This window comes from Chelonia mydas, chromosome 1 (assembly GCF_015237465.2).
Source record: "Chelonia mydas isolate rCheMyd1 chromosome 1, rCheMyd1.pri.v2, whole genome shotgun sequence".
Classification (NCBI taxonomy): Eukaryota; Metazoa; Chordata; order Testudines; family Cheloniidae; genus Chelonia; species Chelonia mydas.
The window spans coordinates 53,716,670-53,737,620 of NC_057849.1; the positions used below are offsets into that span (position 1 = coordinate 53,716,670).

At 44.3% G+C, this 20,951-nt stretch overlaps 1 protein-coding gene across 1 annotated transcript in view; it reads left to right on the forward strand.

Annotated features, from left to right (window-relative positions):
- Nucleotides 1-20,456, forward strand: part of LOC102944866 (complement C4) — a 95,354-nt gene extending 74,898 nt beyond the window's left edge. Inside the window, exons 35-42 of the mRNA XM_043545663.1 lie at nucleotides 893-980; nucleotides 3,017-3,091; nucleotides 5,262-5,370; nucleotides 7,951-8,040; nucleotides 8,437-8,529; nucleotides 10,913-10,996; nucleotides 18,626-18,758; nucleotides 20,147-20,456. Of these exons, the coding sequence (XP_043401598.1) occupies nucleotides 893-980; nucleotides 3,017-3,091; nucleotides 5,262-5,370; nucleotides 7,951-8,040; nucleotides 8,437-8,529; nucleotides 10,913-10,996; nucleotides 18,626-18,758; nucleotides 20,147-20,288 (814 nt within the window). The 3' untranslated portion in view covers nucleotides 20,289-20,456. The remainder of the gene's footprint in view (nucleotides 1-892; nucleotides 981-3,016; nucleotides 3,092-5,261; nucleotides 5,371-7,950; nucleotides 8,041-8,436; nucleotides 8,530-10,912; nucleotides 10,997-18,625; nucleotides 18,759-20,146) is intronic.
- Nucleotides 20,457-20,951: the final 495 nt, after the last annotated feature.

Here is a 20,951-nt window from a genome sequence, read left to right on the forward strand (position 1 = left end):
ACAGGCCAACTGCCCTGCTGGAATCTGGCTCTTCCACTGCCACCCGTAGAGCCTTGGGAGCAGTGACCACCTGGTCTAGCTACCCCCAGGGAATAGCAGCATCAAGAGTGGGAGGAGGACTAGGACTCACCTGGTACCAGGGCCAGTGGCAATGAGTGATGTGAGACTCCTTCAGTGGCTCTTAGGGTGTGTGATAATATCTGCACTGTCCTCCCCAGCACAATGTACTGCATATTTGCAATCCAGCGTGTATTTAAGGGGTTGTGGTTTACCACAGCATGAATTATCAAAGAGCCACTGTCATTTGTAAAGCACATTGGACAGCTTCTGATGAGAGGCACTGTGTAAACGTAACATACCATCATCTCTGGCTTCTTGGGGATGGCTCAACAAAAATAATCTAACTCCAAAGAATTTGGGAAAGGAGCGGCATTAAAGTGCATTAGAAAAATACAACAGACCTTTGGATATTTAGGAATTTAGTCTCTAGACATAAATTTAAGCTATTTACTTTCCTAGGTAGATAAGTTTAAATAAATGGCTGCTAGGGAAACTTTGGATTGTGTTCATTGGCAATGGGAATCAATCTGTTTCATCATCACCAGGCAGGAATGGCCAAGCTCTTCAGATGACCCTCTTTGTAACAAAATTTAAATGTACAATGTAGAGAGACAAGGTGGGGAAGGTAATATCTTTTATTGGACCAACTTCCATTAGTGAGAGAGACAAGGTTACATAGAAAGCTTGTCTCTCTCATCGATGGAATTTGGTCCAGTAAAAGATATTACCTCACCAACCTAGTGTTTCTAATGTCCTGAGACTGACATGGCGATAGCAACACTGCATACGTTGTACAATGTAAGCATTTACTGACAGCAATTTTCCCTAACAGGTCCGCAGGTCCCAATATACCAAAGATGTCTCTAGTTGATCTCTCACTTTTAAGTGGCTTGGAACCTGACACAGCTGAACTTGAGCAGGTGAGGAGCATTTCTTTCATTGACATCTGTAATTTATTATTTTTGCACTGTTCTTTGGGAGTCTGTGTTTATCAGAAGGGTAAAAGGGTTGGTTTTTAGCCCCACTTCTCTCAAAAGTTTGCAGAATAATTAACAAGAAACTGAGAATCGGGACAGACATTTTCATTATGGAAAGAGTTAGGGCTGTTGATCAATCGCAGTTAACTCACGCAAATAACTAAAAAAAAATGTAATCATGATTTTAAAAATCATGATTAATCGCAGTTTTAATTGCGCTGTTAAACTATAGAAATCAATTGAAATGTATTAACTATTTTTGGTTGTTTTTCTACATTTTCAAATATATTGATTTAAATTACAACACAGAATACAAAGTGTACAGTGCTCACTTTAGATTATTATTATTTTTTATTTCAAATATTTGCACTGTAAATATGATCAACAAAAGAATATACAATACATTGCAAGGTATTTACGTGCCAGATGCACTAAAGATTCATATGTCCCTTCACGCTTCAACCACCATTCCAGAGGACATGTGTAGATGCTGATGACATGTTGAACAGAGCAGTCCGACTCATGTTGATTTTCATCATCTGAGTCAGATGCCACCAGCAGAAGATTGATTTTCTTTTTTGGTGGTTCGGGTTCTGTAGTTTGAGTGTTGCTCTTTTAAAATTTCTGAAAGCATTCCCAACACCTTGCCCCTCTCCGATTTTGGAAGGCACTTCAGATTCTTAAACCTGGGGTCGAGTGTTGTAGTTATTTTTAGAAATCTCACATTGGTACCTTCTTTGCATTTTGTCAAATCTGCTGTGAAAGTGTTCTGAAAAAGACACCTATACCATGTAATATATGGCAGAATGCAGGTAATACAGAGCAGGACACATAAAATTCTCCCCCAAGGAGTTCAGTCACAAATGTAATAATTAACTCATTTTTTTAACGAGCGTCATCAGCATGGAAGCATGTCCTCTGGAATGGTGGCCAAAGCATGAAGGGGCATACAAATGTTTAGTGTAGCTGGCATGTAAATATCTTGCAACGCCAGCTACAAAAGTGCCATGTGAATGCCTGTTCTCACTTTCAGGTGACATTGTAAATAAGAAACAGGCATCAGTATCTCCTGTAAATGCAAACAAACATGTTTGTCTTAGCGATTGGCTGAACAAGAAGTAGGACTGAGTGGACTTGTAGGCTCTAAAGTTTTACATTGTTTTGGTTTTGAGTGCAGTTCTGTAACAAAAAAAAAAATCTGCATTTGTAAGTTATACTTTCACAATAAGGAGATTGCACTATGGTACGTGTATGAGGTGAATTGAAAAATACTATTTCTTTTGTTTATCATTTTTACAGTGCAAATATTTGAAATAAAAAATAATATAAAGTGAGCACTGTACACTTTCTATTCTATGTTGTAATAGAAATCAATATATTTAAAATTTAGAAAAACATCCAAAATATTTAATAAATGTCAATTGGTATTCTATTGTTTAACAGTGCGATTAATCACAATTAATTTTTTAAATCACGATTAATATTTGAGTTAATTACGATTAACTGACAGCCTTAGGTATGTGAGCTGCAAACTGCATCACTAGCTCACATAGTTTAGATGTACCCTTAGTTAGGGATTGATTGTTTTTGTCTGATGACTACTGGATTTGTCCTACTAGACTTTTTTTTAAAAAATAGTCCCTGGCTGGATATGGTGTTTGGCTGCTTGAGTCAACTCAAATCTTAACTTTTTGTACTCTTTTGTATTATGACCATTAGATTCTCACAATATGTCCTTCATAAATGGATTTAATAAATAAAATACAATAAAAATGAGCAAACAGTCCCTCCATATACTCATCCAGAAAATTGCCTAGGTCCTCCACCACATAAAGGAACAGCAGACCAAGGAACTAGTCTGTTCATTCTAAGGAAGAATCAACCAGTCCAGTACTATACCCAGCTAGGCAGTTTAAAACAGCCAGCATAAGCCAAAACCGATTTTAAACCAGGTAAAAATGATGTTTCTGTTTTTGCAGTTGGTAAAGTCTGCAGACCAATACATCGACCACTTTGAGTACAAAGAAGGAAAGGTTTTGCTCTACTTTGGAGAGGTGAGTGAATCCTGTATGACTTTTCCAACTTCCGTCAGGTGATATTATAAAGAAGAGAGTTTGTTCACAGGCATATCTTTTAAATCTGTATATTGTTGGTACTGCTGATGAGATCAATGTAGTCTACCCAGACACAGGACAGCAGTGCACCATCATGTATTCATAAGAGGACATACCCATTCTTTTCCAAAAGTATCGTTAGGCCTTTGTAATACCCAGAAAGATTAATACCATGTTCTAGACCAGAACTTTGGAACAAAGTAGTCACAGAGCCCCTAATGAATCCATTCAAACCAGAACAATTGCTAATATTTGTGAGGCCCCAGGGGCCCGAATCCTGCAAAGCAATTATGCATGTGCATAACTTCAGGCATGAGTGTAATTCCATTACAGACAGTGTGTTTCCACGTGTGTAAAGTTAAATATGTGCTTTGCTGGATCAGGGCCCGTGACAAGAGAGATGTACAAGGACATCCTCAAATTATCTGCCTTCTGGGTATCTACAATGCCCCTGACGTGCCTGTGGCATCACTTCACATGGTGACTGCCTCCTTCAGCCATTTGAGATACTTCACATCCTTAAGTGACACTCAAGCACAGATGCCACTAGCACATGATTTACACAGAAGGTAGCAGCAAGAAGAGAAATTAAGGACAAGGGCCAAACTAGAGGAGAAAAAAAATTAGATATGTTAATGCTGCTATGGCTGACAAAGTGGCTGTGTTTATGTGGGGATCATAAATAAATGTAACATATATAAATGTCAATAAACTGTAACAGGGTCAGCACCCACCTCTTGTGCATGCCCCCTTTTCTCTGGCCAATAGTGCCTGCACACACAGTTCTTTTCATGGGGGGAGGGGGAGCACCCACCTCTCGTGGATGACCCCCTTTTCCTCGGTTAGGTGTGAGCCTGCTTTTGTTTTTTTGTTCTTTCAGTGGGGTGCCACCCACCTCTCTCACAGGCAACACCCATCCCCCAGCCAGTGGTTCTCTCAGCTGGTCTTCAGCAGCTTAGCCCGCCAGCTGAGCCACCCATGCTTCCCCCGCTTCCAGGGTATACAGTCCTGAGTTCTTATCACTGCCCTGGTATGGGGCCGTAGCTCTTAGGCTTCTTCCCAGAGGCACTGCCTTCTTCATACATGCAGCCAGGGCCCATCTCGGTACCCTCAACTGGTGTCCATTTCAGCAGCCCTCCCTGGGCTCAGTCTGCAACAACCAGACCAGCAGGGGACATCTCGGTACCCTTGTCTGGTCTGGCCAGGTTTTGTGCTCAGTCCCCGGGCTCAGCCTGCTCACACTGACCTTTTGACAGCTCTGCTGCTCTTCTATCCAGTCAGCCAGGCACCCAGTCTTTGGCAGCCTTCACTGGGCTCAGTTCTGTCTGGTGAGCTCTCTGCAGTGAGCTATCCGCAGTCCAGCCACACACCTGGTCCTCCCTTATCAGGCTCCACACAGCCACTGAAGGCTCTGCTCTGCTGCTCGCCTTTTATCTGGCCCTTCTGGCCCCTTATTGGTGGCTCTAGCAGCCCCTCTGATTGGCCACTCTTCCGCAGCCACTCTAGGCTGCCTAGACTAGAGGACTTCTCGCTGCTCTATTCTGGGACAGGGTGATGCAGGACTGCAAGGTCTCCAGCAGGGGGCCTCTGGACCTAGTCCACCCTGCCACAGGCCCTATGCAGTTATCTAGTTAAAACAGGTCTAAAGCTGTCCCTTAGTTCTATAAAAGAACCAGTGTATACTGGCACAGGGCACTTTGGGATGTTAGGGCCTGATTCAGGAAAGCCTTTAAGCCTCCATTCCTGTTCAGAATGACTTCAGTGGGACTTAATCACATGCTTAAAAGAAAGCAAGAGCTCTGATGATTAGGGATACTTTCCTGAGCGAGGATCTCAGAAAGAGAAGACCATTGATGCTGTACACAGCCAATAAACCTTCTTATTCTTTAATAGCAAGTCTTTAGCATATTGAGTCAAAACTCCCAATAACCTGGGAAAGAACAACCTTATGCACTTGTGGCTGAAGCAGCCAGTTAATTCAGCCATGCGGTCAGAAAAAAAAGTGGTCAGCAGATCCAACTCTATAGGCACAAATAAATTGGGGAGTGGTTGGGGAGCATTAATTCTCTTTTTGTAACAAATGTTGTTCCTGTTTGCTTTTTTTCTGCAGCTCAGTAATGGATCTGAACCAGACTGTGTGTCGTTCGGGGCTAAGCAAATCAATCCCATGGGTCTAGTACAGCCAGCAAACGCCATCATTTATGATTTTTACAGCCCTGGTAAGCTGACCCAGCAATATAGAAAAAATGAACATGAAACTATTTAGAAAGGGCAAGAGGCCAAGATTGAATTTTTCCCTTCCGTCCGTTGAGAGGAAACCCTAGTATATTGGAATGCGATGTGTGAATCAATGTATTTTTTTTACACTGCATAATGAAAAGACTCCCCTCTGAATAATGATTGGTAATGTCACAGTGAGAGCGCACTTTAACAGAGATCTTTTAAAGAAGTGATCTCCTGGTTTGCATTGATTGCAGGGGACTGAAAATTCATATTTTTACTTGTATGAGGTTTTTAAGTGAACTTTTCAGGCTTGTGTAAGACTGATCTCCACAGATCACATAGAGCACAAGCAGCAGTAGACCAAGCTTCCCCAAATTTGTCCCTGGGATCAACTCTAAGGACAAAGACCCAGGTTCTCAAAGGTATTTTGGTGCCTTATTCAATCCATTAAATGGGAGTTAGATATCTAAATACCTTTGAGGATCTGGGCCAAAGAGACTAGTTCCGTCTCTATGTTGATTCAAACCTTGGCCTCTGATGGTACTGTTAGCACGGTGATCAAGTAGTGCCATACATGGTGGTGGTATTTGCAGTGTGGATCGTTATCGACTAGAAAATATTTAATTGATGAATTTGCATCAGAACTTTTTTTTTCAAGAAACAGTAAATGTTTTACAGAATGTTTTCCCCTTTAAGCTTTCCATTGTGGCTCTGTCCACCACTGCGCTTTGTTTATTAGACCACATTTTTTCCTTTAAAACATCCAACCCCCAAACCAGCTAAGTCCTCCAAATGCTAGGCTTCTTAGAAGTCCTTTTATAGAAAGGAGACACTTCAGCTGCAAAATATTATATGCCTTCCAGTAGAATCTAGAGTCCCCAGTCAGGATCAGAGCCTTGTTGTGCTAGGCATTCTACAGACATAGTAAGACAGAGTATTTCATTTACACTTCTTGATTTCTAGAAATGGAACCAAGTTGCAAAATTAAGATCTAGATACAGATTTCAAAGTTTGAGGGAAAATGGGGTGTTTCCAGTTTTGGTATGGTCTATTCTAAAGCTAGGTGCCAGTTGCAAAATCCAGATCCAGAATTTAGGAGCATCCAAACTTCGGCACTGTTTGAATCTGGGGCTTTGGTTGGGATCATCTATAATAGCTTTCTATACACTATACAAAGATATGGTGCATTTCTTATTCCCATCTAAATATCTCAGATTTTATTTTAGCTGCTAAAATAAAGGAGCCTGGGGGTAAGGAAGAAGAATATTGGGGATTGTAGCAATAGGCAGAGAGAAACTAAGTTAAATTACACTTGCTTGACTCTGACTGAAGACATTGGTATTTGGAGTGATCAGATTTATGAGCCAAAATACAACTGAAGTTCTGATTAAACCAGGATAAAGCTAAATAGTCAGTGTATGGTACTTGATGGGTGAGAAATAAAAGAGAGACTGTTCAAAGAAAGTCAGAGGCAGCAGTGCTCTCTGTGTAAACATCATCAAACCATAGCGAAGACAGTGCCTTTCAAGTTATGTCTACACTGCAAATGAAGGTGTGACTAGAGCATGGGTAGGCATACCAACACTAGCTTTAATCTAGCTAGCATGAGTAACAATAGTAGTGAAGACATAGTGGCACGGTTCTAGTAACCTCAATACATTCCCAGAGTCCCCAGCAGGCTTTTACTCAGGGGGCTAGCCTGTTTTACCACATCACTGCTATTGTAACCTGTGTTAGCTAGATTAAAGCTAGCACAGGTTTGCCTCTCCGTGCTACAGTCACACCTTCATTTGTGATGTAGACATACTCTGAGAGGCAATGGCCTCCTCAGACCCATATCAATACCGGGAGCAAAGTTGTTGCTCTCTTCTCTGTAAATGCTATGGCAGTGACCTGTACTTGCAAAAGAAAGATACCCTGATGTGAGGTTGCTCAAAGTCCCACTCCTTGTGGGACTTAAAAGCAGTAAGGTTGTTACGTTCTCTTTCTCTTCTCTCTTCAGGCTGCCCCTGCTAGCGGATGAGGATAGCAGAGAACAAACTCCAGAGCTCTAAAGTGCAACCACTTGGGGCCCAGTCTAAACCCCCATCCTGGGCTATTTAGATTCTGACCTTCCCCACCTGCCATAATTCTTAGCACAATGAAAACATAGAGCTAGATCTGCAGCTGGTGTAAATTGACCTAGCTCCACTGAAGTCAAAGGAGCCATGCTGATTTACACCATCTGGCCCAGAGATAGAAAGATGGCTTATAGGACAAAGGTCCTTAATAGACATTATTTAAAACTTGTAAATTAGTGTTGACTATGTCCCTTTTTAAACAGATGTTTTGTGTGGTGAAACAAAAAAGAAACAGGGGTTTAAAATTAAACACATTTTTCAGTTGGAATCCAAACAATGAGTTCTCATCAATATTATAGATTTAAGGGACTGCAGTTGCTCATTCAGGTTGCACAGAAGCACCCTCAGTGCACTGGGGAAGTTTGGTTGCAAAGGTGAACTCTGCACTCTGGCCCATCATTACCTTTTTCAATTTAGGCTGCTTGAGAATTCAATTATTTTGTTTCCTTTCTTTAGGGAGAAAATGCAGTGTATTTTACAATGCACCCAAACAGAGTGCCATGTTATCAAAACTGTGCCATGCGGAGGTTTGCCAGTGTGCTGAAGGTACGGTAATGATAAATGTGACTGAATCAGTTCCAAATGAATTCTTTCTTCATAGCAGCCAGCTGCTCATAGATTCATAAATTTTAAGGCCAGAAGGGACAGTTATGATCATCTAGTCTGACCTGCAAAACACAGGCCCTAGAACCTCACCCAGTAGTATCTGCACCAAGACCATAACTTCTGTCTGAAAGCTAGTCAGTCTTGATTTAAAGTTTCAGTGTGATAAAAAAATGCATCATATCCCTAGGTACATTGTTCCAATAGTTAGTTACCTGAAGTGTTAAAAAAGTGTGCTTTATTTCGAGTTTGAATTTTATCTAGCTTTAGCTTCCAGTCATTTGTTTCTCTTAGGATAGGGTGGGACTGTTGAATATACATTTACATTGTTCAATCTAGGTCCCTGTCCACAAAGAAGAATGACTTTCAATAAAGCCATGGAAGCAGGTGCACGTGAAAGCTTTGCATGCTACGACCCTATTGTAGACTATGGTAAGGCATGAAAGATGTTTGTTGATGTCTTTTAAACTTGATGTTTCTCTCTGTGACCCCTCTGCCAGGTGAAGCCAGCAGCAACCAGTTCCAGGTTCAATATCAAATGGTCCTTTTCCATCAGTACGACACAGAACTGGCTTGAGTCCCCACCCAGTAACCTGGGAAAATTACACACCACCCCTGGGCGCCTCTGAGAGGCAATACTTCCCCACTCGCAAGCACAGAGTCTGAGTGTAGAAAAGAAACTTTTGATAAAAGGAGGGAAGTAACTCAGCATTAATTTGGGAAAACACTGCAAACAGGGTTCATAAACATAAACCATGAGCAAAAGACCCCACCCTCAAGGCAGTTGAGTAGTGTCCTTTTCCCCTCAGGGTCTTAAGTCCAGCAATCCAAAAGTCCCTTTCATGTGCCTGATCTTACTCACTCCGCTGCTTGGGCACTCGCACACCGCCCCTCTCTGCCAGCCACCCTGCCGGCTGATTGCCATGCCTCTCTGCAGGGCTCTGCTCTGATCCTCTCTGCCAGCCACCCTGCTGGCCGCTCCTCTCCGCCATCCGCCCTGCCGGCCACTCGCCGGCCACTCCCACCAGCCACTTCTGCCGGCCACCTGCTCACCGCACCTCTCCGCCAGCCACTCACCACGCCTCTCCGACTAACCAGCCACTCGTTTGCCAGCCAACTGTCAGTCACCTTCTGTTGCCACCTGCCTCTCTGCTGTGACCTCTGAACAGCAGTCTCTTAGTGTAGCCTATTTAGCCCTTTCTTTGAACAGTTGGGGGTAACAGGTTAAACCAGTACAGGGACGACCCTTGGGGGAGGGTCTACACCTCCTGGCTGGCATACCTCTCCCCACTCCTCTACTTTCACAGTGCTCTGGCATTTGAGCCCCTGACTCAATGAGGTCCTTTCAGCTGAGGGTGACCTCCTCATTTGGGACAGGTTAAGCACAGTCCTGCTTGCCTGTGTTCATACAGTAATGCCAACAACTTTGGTAACAGCATTTCCTCTACCCCTGCATTCAGTACTAAAGTGATTTGTAACCCAACACCAGCCAAAGTTGATCATTTTGAGCAACAGTGCTCTATCTGCTGTATATCTAAGCAGAGTAGGTGTATGCATCCGATGAAGTGAGCTGTAGCTCACAAAAGTTTATGCTCAAATAAATTGGTTAGTCTCTAAGGTGCCACAAGTCCTCCTTTTCTTTTTGTGAATACAGACTAACACGGCTGTTACTCTGAAACATGTAAATACAGTTTGCTCTGGAAGTCTCTCCCCTTCCCAGCTAGCTGTCAGGGGAGAATTCATTCAGTTCATTTAGACCCTTACATCTATAATTGTAAATTCTCTATAATGAACCTCCCCTAAACTGAGCAGAGTTTCTGTGTCTGGCTTGGAGCCTGTCTGGGATGGGGAGACAAGTGGGTATTAGGGCAGTCATTCTGGACAGGGGAGAGAAAAGGAGAGGTTTCTAAAGAATTCTTCTGGGCTGAGGAGAAGGGCGGTGAGTAGGTGATGAGAAGTCTGGCTGGGTGAGGGCTGGGGGGCAAGAAAGGATGCATACCAGCATGTTACTCTGGTTCAGAGAAGACCAGTGGCATTGGAGCCTCTGACCTCATGGTCCCTGGTGTTGGGTAATAATGATAAGGCCTATTTCTTATATAGCAGTTTTCATTAATAGATCTCAAATAGCTTCACACTCTGTAATGTATTTTCCTCACAACACCCCAGCAAGGTAGGGAAGTGCTGTACAGATAGGGACAGAGAGGCTGCATGACTTGCCCAAGGCCACCCAAGATATCCATGAGTAGGGAATTGAACCTCGGTCTCCCATAGCCTAAGCTAATGCCTCAGCCACCGAACTATCCTCCTCTTCTGGTAGGAAGGGGATAGCAAACAATAGGTGACTCCTTCTAGAGTTTCCTTCCTTCCCAAATCTGCTGAGCCAGCTAAATACCTCTTCATATGTTGATTTGTCTCTCTGGCTCCTCTCTAGGATATGCAGGGTGCAGGAGATACTGGAGGAAGACTCTGGCTCAGCAGCTTTAGTGGTGTGCAAATGAATGCAGTGATAGGACAAAGGCAGGCCTTTCCCAGTGCAGCAGTCCAGGAAACCTACTGGTATAGTCTGGCCTATCTCTAAGTGGGAGGATAATGTCACATTTGGCAGAGGGGGTTCAACCCCACAAACTCCTGATCAGTGTCTACCTTGCCAAGTACATACCTTACCTCTTGTCTTTCAGATTTCCAGCTCTCTCATGTACCACTTGGTAGCACATCTGCCTCTGTGCTGGAAATCACTTAAAGTGTATTTGATTTTCCTTTCTCTATGCTATTTAATATTTGCATCCATCCTCACACAAATACTATCCTGTTGCAGCATACCACGTAAAGATCCTTGGGATAACACAAAAGAATGTTTTTGATTACTATGAGACCGAAATCAAAAGAATCATAAAAGTCGGTAAGTATAAACCTTGCATTCATTTACAGCAAAATCTGGCATTCTCCTAGGAAAGTAATTTTTTCTACAAAACTGGTGGCATTCCAAGGACAATAATACTTATTCAATAGTTCCATTTTCTATGTTTTAATAGAAATGCTCAGGCCATTGTACTAGAGAACCAATGAAAAATCTGTTTGGCAGGATTGAGACAGATATTTGCTAGTAATTAGGAACAACCGTACTAACAATGGGTGAACATCAACAGGTTTCAAGTTGGAATTCAGTTTAGAATGAGCACCTCAAATCTGAATAGCTATACAGGCCATCCAAACCTCTCTGAGTCTGTAAAGTAAGGCTGGGAATCTTATGAAAGCAGGACTGGACTTCCACTCCTGTCCCAGCTAGGGATACCCAGAGACCTGCCTTTCTCATGCTGTATCAGCACATTGTCAGTTCCAGTCCCAATGGGAAACAAACCTGGTGAAAATAGACCTAAACATTTCAGAGCAATAAAATGCTGCTCACGAGGAGCAGTACATACTCCCTTTCAGGGAGATAAGACCAGTGGAGAGTTTTATGATTAGATATTTTCACACATATGTCTTGCATACCAGTTTGTGTCTCTGAAAGGAAGGCACTGGTCTTTTCTTTTCATGGTGGACAGAGTTTGTTACTTACGGGCTTTTACCAGCCAAGAAGAAGATGGATTTGTTTTACAGACAGCGGCTCAAATATTTCTCAAAGTTTCTAGACCCTCATTTAGTGTGATAGAGTTGAACTGTATTGGGTTAGCGTGTGGTTAGACCTATCTGGTCCAGTTTAGGGTTTCCTGTCTTTTAAAAGCTTCTCTCAGATTCAGTTGATCATTCCCACACGATAATATGAGAGCTCTTCACAGGGTTTGGTGCTAAAAGCCGATGGATGGATTATGAAGTCCAGTTAGCTGGTGAACTATAGAGAGTAGCCCTTCCAGCCTGGATTTTGTGCCTGTGATGACAGAAGAGAAGATTGTTTTTGCTTCCATTGCTGCAGTGGCGCAGTCCTGCAAAAGACTGTGCTGATGGTGGGTGGGTTCAAAGCAGGTTTTGTACCACCACCATTCTAGTCCCCTGCCTACACGCTTCCATTTACCTAGTTCATCAGTAAACCAGGAAGTCTTCACAGTAGTTGTGGGAGAAGAGGGCGGATAATATCCCAGGGGAAGTTCAGCCGTTGTGGACATCAATTGGTTGTAGTAGCTTGTCAACTCTTGGTCTTGTAGGTGGGAGGTTTGCCTTCCCAGAGCAAACTGAAAAACTTAGAAGTTTCAAAAGCTTCCGTGGTCACTCCAGCCTTGTTCATTCATTCCCCAGACGGGATGGAATGAAGGCACTGATCTTTGCCTGGATGAGTGGTAGTCACACCTGGATGAGAAGAACTTTTGTTATGTGCCCAGTGGTCCAGTTTTTGGCTGAAGATGTCCAGAGAGAGCTTATGTGAACCCTGTGGTTTCCAAGTGCAGGAGGTAGGATAATGCAGTTCTTGGCATTGTCTATATGGAGCATGAGGATGCTAGGAACAGTGACTCTTGGGGAGTCCAGCAACATGCTGGATGGATCTGTTAGTTCTAGGAAATCTACAGGAGCTAAGCCAGGAAATCCATAGACTGCAAGGTTCTCTTTCTCTTATTCTCCCAGCTTATTATGGTGATTTCTCAAATAGTTACAATCTCCCCACAGATTTGAACACTTATCAGACTACAGCATGAGTCCTACAGTTACCTACATGCCATAAGAATTTTAAAAAATGATGGCAATTTAATTACAATGGGCCTGAGGCAAAATGACATAATTGCTCAAGTAAGCAAGCCCAATCCATCTTTCTTTTCCTTTTCATTCCTAGATGTAAGGGAAATTGAGTCCACTATGTGGCATACATGCTCTATAAGTCTTGAACAACAGAACAAATCTGCAGCACTTGCTGTATTACTCAGGGGAGCAATGCTCGTGTAGGACAGCATATATTACTGAATGGCTTTTTTCTTTGGAAGCCAGGATACTGGGCTAGATGGACCTTTGGTCTGACCCAGTATGGCCATTCTTATGTTCTTATTATGTTCCCGGTTATGGCTGGGAAGTGAATGTCCTATGTATTCATTTCTGAGGGAATAGCATATCACAGTGATTTTCAACCTTTTTTCATTTACGGACCCCTACAAAATTTCGAATGGAGGTGCGGACCCCTTTGGAAATCTTAGACACGGTCTGCAAGGCCCCATGGGTCCATGGACCACAGGGTTGAAAACTATAGTTCTGTGTTACCGACAACCTTTCACGAACCCCTTAGACATAGTCTGTAGGCCCCCAGAGGTCCATGAACCACAGGTTGAAAACCACGGGCATATTAGGATGCATCATTGTAGGGCAGGTCAGCACCACTGGAGATTTAGATTTTCTGATTCTGCCTGCTACACTAAGCACTGAAACACCAATGCCAGCATTCTCTCTGTAGCTAACATCACCAATGCTGAGGTGAAGATTATGAAACATCAGCTTCGCTGGGCTGGTCATTGTGTGTGGATGGCTGATACTAGTATTCCGAAGCAAGTCCTCTTTTCTCAACTTAATCATGGTATGAGGACTTGAAGGGGTCAGAGGAAATGCTACAAGAACACCCTGAAAGTATCTTAAGAAGGGAGGCATTGACCCCACGAATTGGGAAGAGCTGGCTAGCAATAGACTGCAGTGGTGTCACATCACACATCAAGCCTCAGCCCATTTTGAAGAGAATCACCTTGCTCAAGAGGCTGAGAAGGAAGGAGAATGTACAGCATCCTGGCCAGCAGTTGTGCTCTCTCCAAGCAGATACCAGTCACATATGTGGAAGAACTTGGCGAGCATGGATTGGACTCCTCAACCATCTTAAGTCTCATCAATGACTTTTCCCCCTAGCGATGACATCCTCATAGCGAGGGATAGCCGATGACGACAATTAGGTTTGCGTGCTTTGAAGAAAGAGTGTGAGCATAGACCATTTTAAATAAATGACTGCTTTTGTTTTTCAGAGACATGGTGGGTAAGATAATATATTTTATTGAACCTACTCCTGTTGATGAAAGAGAGAAACATTTGAGCTCCACAGAACTCTTCTTCAGACCTGGTCTATACTAGAAAATTCGGTTGGTTTAACTATGTCAGTCAGCGGTGTGGAAAAGCTGACCTAGGTCCCTGTGTAGACGGCGCTAGATAGACATAAGATTTCTTCCATCGACCTAGCTGGTTGGCACAGCGTTTTAAGTGTAGACAAGCCCTCAGAGTGTCACAGCTAAATACAAGGTGAAACAGATTGTTAAGCACAGGGAGTTAACACATGTTGCAAGAAATCCTTCAAAATGACGTGGGCAGTGAACACCTCTGCAGTCGTAGGGCAAAGGTGAGTTAGTGGATTGTAATGAGACAGAAAACCAGTGTCTTTAGTTTTTAAAGGCTTTTCTTCCTAAATCTCTTAATCTTTATACAGTTTAAACAAAACTTCAGGTGGGTTTAAAAAGCTACCTATCAAAGCAACAAGAGACTTGTAGTTTCCTTATTAATGTTTGTTATTGACCTAGGTCGGAGTAGCCAATTTGTGGCCCTCGTTGCGCTCTAAACTGTGGTCCTTAAAGGTGACTGTGTTTAGAAGAAAATTTGTGGTTGGTTATGAATGGAAAATGGGTCCCTGCGTCAGACCCTGGGAGTTTTAAATGGGAGTGTTTGAACCAGCCCCACCATTTTCTCCCCTGCAGCTGCTTCCCACTGCTTTCCTCACAGATGCAAGCACAGTTTGGATGTAAGCCGGCTGTGCTCTGTGAAGCTGCTGTCATTTCTCCTATTCACCAGCATCAGCAGGCTGGGAGGAGAGAGTAGCTCTGGATTTTCCATTGCCTGCTTCCTGGCTGGGCTGTAGGACTCCCAATAAGAGCAGTGTATGTGCTCAAATGGCAGTGCCAGAGCCTAGGGGAGCACCCAGCAAAGGAGGCCTCCCCTCCCCCACAAATCGGGCCAGGGGAGGGGGAATCAAAGAGAAGAAGCGGAGACTCAGCAGCCAGTTTCACAGTTCTCAGGCCCAGCCCTTGTACAGGTTACGAGGGAACTGTGCTAAGTTGTGTCAGGTGACACCTCTCCCCTAGGGACCACATGTCGGCTGAGAAGAGTAGAGCACAGCACACTTCAGCCGCTCGCCATCCCCGCTGCACTCCGGTTGTGGTGAGGGAGGCATGGAAGCTATCCCTGCCTGATCTGTGCCTGCTGGGGAGTTCCTTAGTCCAGGGGATTCCCCAGCAAGGGGACTTGAAAATGTCCAAAAGGAGAATTTTGGAATCATATTTTGGATGTAAGGATGACCTGAGGGTATGTCTACACAGCAAAGAACTGTGCCAGCTGGCTCAGATCACAGGGCTCGGGCTGCGGTAGGGTTGCCAACTTTGTAATATTTAAAAACCGGACACTTCCAGTGCTGGAACCTCCCCTGCCCTGCCTCTTCTCCCGAGGCCCCACCCAGTGGCGTATTAATGCCTAGGCCGACAAATTTGCAGGGGCAGCAAATTTATAATAGCAGACAGAGGCTGCTTCCCCCGGCACCAGTTCGCGCTCCCAGCCCTGCCCCGACTCTACCCCTTCCCCGCCCCCATTCACCGCCCCCTCCCTGCCCCTATTGGTCCCCTTCCCCAAATCCCCGCCTCCTCTCCTGAGCGCACCACATTCACCCCTCTTCCCCGCTCCTTCGCAAAGCTGTTTCAAGCACTGGCAGGGAGCGGAGAGAACCAGGACCCGGCGGCGCATTCAGGGGAGGAGGCGGAGGCGGAGCGGAGGTGAGCTGGGGCGGGGGGGGGTGGCAATTATTTCAGGGCCTAGGGGCGGCAAAATCTTTAATCCGCCACTGGCCCCACCCCTGCCCTGCCTCTTTCCCCCTCCCCTCATCACTTGCTGCTTTTCCCCTCTTGCCCCCCACTCCCTTGTGCCTGGGTCGGGAGGGACTCACCTGTAGAACCTGGGCTGGGAGCTGCAGCCACTCAACGCAGGTAGGAGGTGGCCCTGGCTGAGTAGGGGTTGGTGGTGGTGATGACTTGACATCTCCCCGTCTCCCTCACCCACAGTAACTGGACTTTGGGTGTCCAGTCAGTAGATCTGACTGGACACTGTCAGGTCCCCTTTTCAACCGGACTTTCCAGTTGAAAACTGGGCATCTAGCCACCCTAAGCTGTAGGCTGTTTCATTGCTGTGTAGGCCTCAACCTGGGGCTAGAGCTCAAGCTCTAGGACCCTCCCATGCCTACAGGGCCCTAGAGTCCTGGGTCCAGCCCGAGCCTGGAAGTCCACACAGCAATGAAACAGCTGTGCAGTTTAAGTCAGCTGGCATGGGCCAGCTGCGGGTTTTTCTTTGCTGTGTAGACATACCCTGAGTGGCCTCACAGATCTAGGTATTTGCAGGCGACTGGACAAGATGACCTATCGAGGTGCCTTCCAGTCCTACATTTCTATGATTCTATGGCCCCTATCGGCATAATATCGGAGTCCCTGCCCAAAGAATTTACAGTCTAATGTTCCCATGGTTTATTTACTCCCAGTAATGTGTGGAACTATTTGCTTTGTCCTTTTTATGAAGAACAGATGGTTGCTTCTTTTATCTGGAAAGGAAAGATTTACAGTCTAGTACAGTTCTTCTGTCTGTGAAAAGCTCCTGGATGGCAGGAAGCATTGTCTAGTAGTTAGAACAAAGGTCTGGGATCCTGGACTCCATTCCCAGCATTTGCCTTTGACTTTCCATGTGTTGTTGATTAAATTATTCACCTTCTACGCATCTCAGTTTGCTCATTTGTAAAATAAGCATAGCAGTCATGAACTGCCTCTCTGGAGTGTGTGCGAATGAATTGATGCTTTGAAATCACTTTGTGGTACTTCAGGATGCAAGATGTTACCTGTCAAGGTGTGATTATAGCCTTTGCTTTGCCTGGTAGCAAATGCAGTAGTTAGTAAAGCAAAACCATTTCCGAGTGGCCCATGATTCCAGCCTCCATCATCCACTGGTTACATTTTCAAACAAGCACCTTTGCACTTTTCACCAATGCTACCCCTCATTCTTGAGAGGAGCTTCCAGTGAACATCTGCAGAGCTATCTCATTCTCCTTAAAATTCCTCTTTGCTGTGATGCCTGCAATATACTTGGCAATGACAGTGCAGAGACCACAGCCTATCATGCTGATCAATATTGTCTCATTTCTTTTGACTTCTTTGTCCAGCTGTGTGCATCTATCTTGTCTTATACTATGGGTATGTCTATACCAGAGCTGGAAGTTGTAAATTCCAGCTTGAAAAGACATACCTGCACTAGCACTAAGCGAGCTAATGTGCTAAAAATCGACATGTAGCTGCGGCAACATGAGTAGTGAGGAGGGCTAGCTGTCCTGAGCATGTACCTATGGTCTCAGACGGGATTGTACTTGTACTGTTCACACCACTGCAGTTACACTTTGCATTTTTAGTGCACCAGCTTGGTTAGAGCTAGCATGTGTCTGTGAGCTGGAGTTTACACCTATCAGCTCCAGTGTGAACACACCTTAAGAGAAATTCCAGCTGAAATTTTTCAGCTAGCTCCACTGGGAAACTAGGTTTTGGAACAAAGCACTGCGTCAGTTGATCTATGGGATCCTAGATTTCCTGGTTTTCCAGTAGAACAGAGATCTGTAGAAATTGATAGGTTTAAGTATTCTAATGGAGTCTACTGCAATGGGGACTAAGTAATTTAGCAAGTGCTAGGCAGCCAAGGCCAATATTACTGTGGGAAACTTAAGCTTTATTTCCTAATTGTTTTGGGGGGTGGGGGGGAATAAGTGCTCAGGGTTGAGGAGCCAATAGCACCACTTATTGCATTTCATTATTAGATTTTCACGTAAAATTCCTCACTGTGTATGTGCAGTGGTGACGAATGGAATGCAATGGTGACAAATATCCTATGTGCCAGAGGATAAAGTGAACACTGTAAAATATTTATTAGTAGTAATCAACCCTGGTAGTGTTCAGTGCTTTAAAAGTTAGTTAGTAAAATGCTAGGACAAAAAATCTGCTTCCGATAGACCAGAGGTTCCCAAACTTTTTGCTGGCACAACCTTATTTTAATGAACTCTTTCTGGCCGGGACACTAGACAGCCTGGAGGACACCATTTCGAAGAGCAAAAGGGCATCTTCCACACAGGGTGACTTCACACGTGCCTCATGTGTGAAATCATGCCGCACAGAGGTCCTGTACATGGGAGGTCACACTGTGTGACACAAAATGGTGTCCTACGTACATTAGGGATAGCAGCACCCCAATCTGCTGATGGTGCGACCACAGCTGGGGTCATGCCCCACAATTCGGGAACTGCTGGGCTAGACCCTCCAGTTCCCTGCACCTTGTGTGTCATTTACACCAGCGTCGAGTGGCTTTAAAAAGCTACTAAAAGCAAATGGGAATAATTTACACTTGCTTGGCAATGGTGTACATGATTCCGCAGGGTGCAGGACAATCGGTCCCTAAAAGTTTATTTTACTGTTGAAAAAAACATAGTTCTTACTTTGAACACTAGAGACTCTCTCTCTTTACTAGTATCAGACAGAAGTGGTTTATGGCACTCTCTTTGTTTCCACAATAGCTGGTGATGAAGCTATCCAGATAGGTGATCTCCGGCAGTTCTTCAAGCGTTCATCTTGTGAATTAAAGGTGGAGGCTGGCAAACAATACCTTCTGATGGGGAAAGATGGGCAAACCATTGACTGCAACAACAAGTAAGTAAAGTGCCTCCTTTATAAGTATTACTGACTGATGTTGCAAGGTCTATCAACAGATACTGAACCGGGAGGTGACCTGTGAGTCAGATGTGCCAAGATCTATTATCTTCCAGGGAAGTCTGCAACTGAGGAATACTATTGCTATTAGAATGCTCTTTTTATAAAGGATTGGGACAAATGTCTAGGCCCTTATTCAGGCACCGATTCTGCTGCCCCCGTCCATCTGCAAAATATGCAATGGCACAGGCAAAATGGTCACTGCACTGTAACATGCAGCTACTTGACCCAAGCTGGTAACTGCCCAGTTACCTATTCTGCGTGCACAGCTGCATGTTTGCATGCACAATTACCTGCTTAGAGCCCGGCATGCGTACTCTGGAGGCTCAAAATGGGCTGCTATTTTTGAAAAATCTGGCCCCGAGGCTACGGTATCATAACTGTAAGAAATGGGGAATGGGAAACTTGGAGTTCAGAATCTTGAGAACCCCTTGAACTATGTTTGTGTTTGGAGAGCAAATTTGAATGTTGTTCTTTTGGTAAGCGGGGTTAAAAAAAGAAGGGGGACATCTGTGCTGTGTATATGGGGACAGAACAACTCTCCAAAGCAAGGCTGCTTCCACTGCATGAAGTAGGGGTTTGCCTCAGGAAGGACTGAGTAAAATCTGTGGGCCCAGTTCTGGGACTACTTGTAGCCTGATCCAAAGCCAATTGAAGTCAATGGACAGGCTTCCGTTGTCTTCAGTAGGTCTCGGATAGGGCCCCAAAGCATTTCTCATTGTGTTAGAGGCTATTCCCTATGCGGCTTTCTCCAGTCCAGTTTTAAATGACTGAAGGCGAAGCACTATGGCTTTCACCATCTTTCTGGTAGTCTACCACCTACTAGCTCTCACTGTAGGTCTCCTGAGATTCTGCCTATATGTCTTTACTCCAATTTTATCCCATTACTTCTCTGTGTACCCCCTTGCACCACCTTAGCAAGTCCTCTTGCTGAGCTGGGGAGTCTCAGCAATTCTGGTTTGTATGATTTTTTTTTTCCCCTTCACAAAATTTTGAACCCCTAAAACTCAAAAGTGAAATTTAGCCCAGTCTACCACATTTACCTTGGTTTAAACCCCAAACCATCAATCATCCCAGGACTGCCCTAATCCAAAACTTGAGCGAACTTGTTGGTCAGCCCAGATCAGGTTTCATGTTTGCTGCAAAACCTGAAATCAGGCAATGTTCATCTGACCTAGATTCATGGCTGGTGCAACACCACTGACCTTACAGCTGTTAGCCCAAGGGATGAATCAGACCCCACAGTGTTTATACTCTTCACATACTTTAGGCAAAGCTGTCTTTCAGCATTAACACACACCTCCTTTGTTATTGTAATTGTTACATAGGATGCAGTACTTACTTGATTCACAAACTTGGATAGAGGAGATTCCAGATGGGAACACATGCAAAGCCACCACTCGCCGAAAAGCTTGCGCTGGCCTCCGTGATTTTATGAATGTGTATGAGATAAACAAATGCAACATTTGAAACTTGGACACACAACATACCCCATACCTGTTAGTGCTACTCTTTCCTTGTGCTGGTATGGCCCATAAAGCATTAAAGTTCTAGGAACATGTAACAGAGCTTATTTTTTGTTACGGTGCATCCGATGCAGTGAGCTGTAGCTCACGAAAGCTTATGCTCAAATAAATTGGTTAGTCTCTAAAGTGCCACAAGTCCTCCTTTTCTTTTTGCGAATACAGACTAACACGGCTGTTACTCTGAAACTTGTTACGGTGTATGTTTCTATGAATAACTGCCTGCTCCCTGGGTGGGATTTATTACTGTGTGGGGATAGCGTGGCAAAAATGTCAGCTAAATTATCGTTTCAAATGCACAAGCCTTTCCTTGAAACATAGAAGATTAGGTCAGCATAACTACATTGCTCGGGACCTAAGTCGCTTTGGAGACATACCCTAAAAAAAGGGCGAAGATGATGATACCTTCCTTAAAGGATATGCTCCCCCAGTCAGAGACAGAGAAAACTGTTCCCAGACAATAGCTGCAGTTGCCATTAATTGCTGTATTTGTTGTCTGACTAGCTCATATGGCAATAATTAGATGTGCTACAGCTGCACCGTTGTAGTGTAGACACAACCTACACTGGGAAGGAGGGCAAAACGGGCCGGCATAGCTACATCTCTCAAG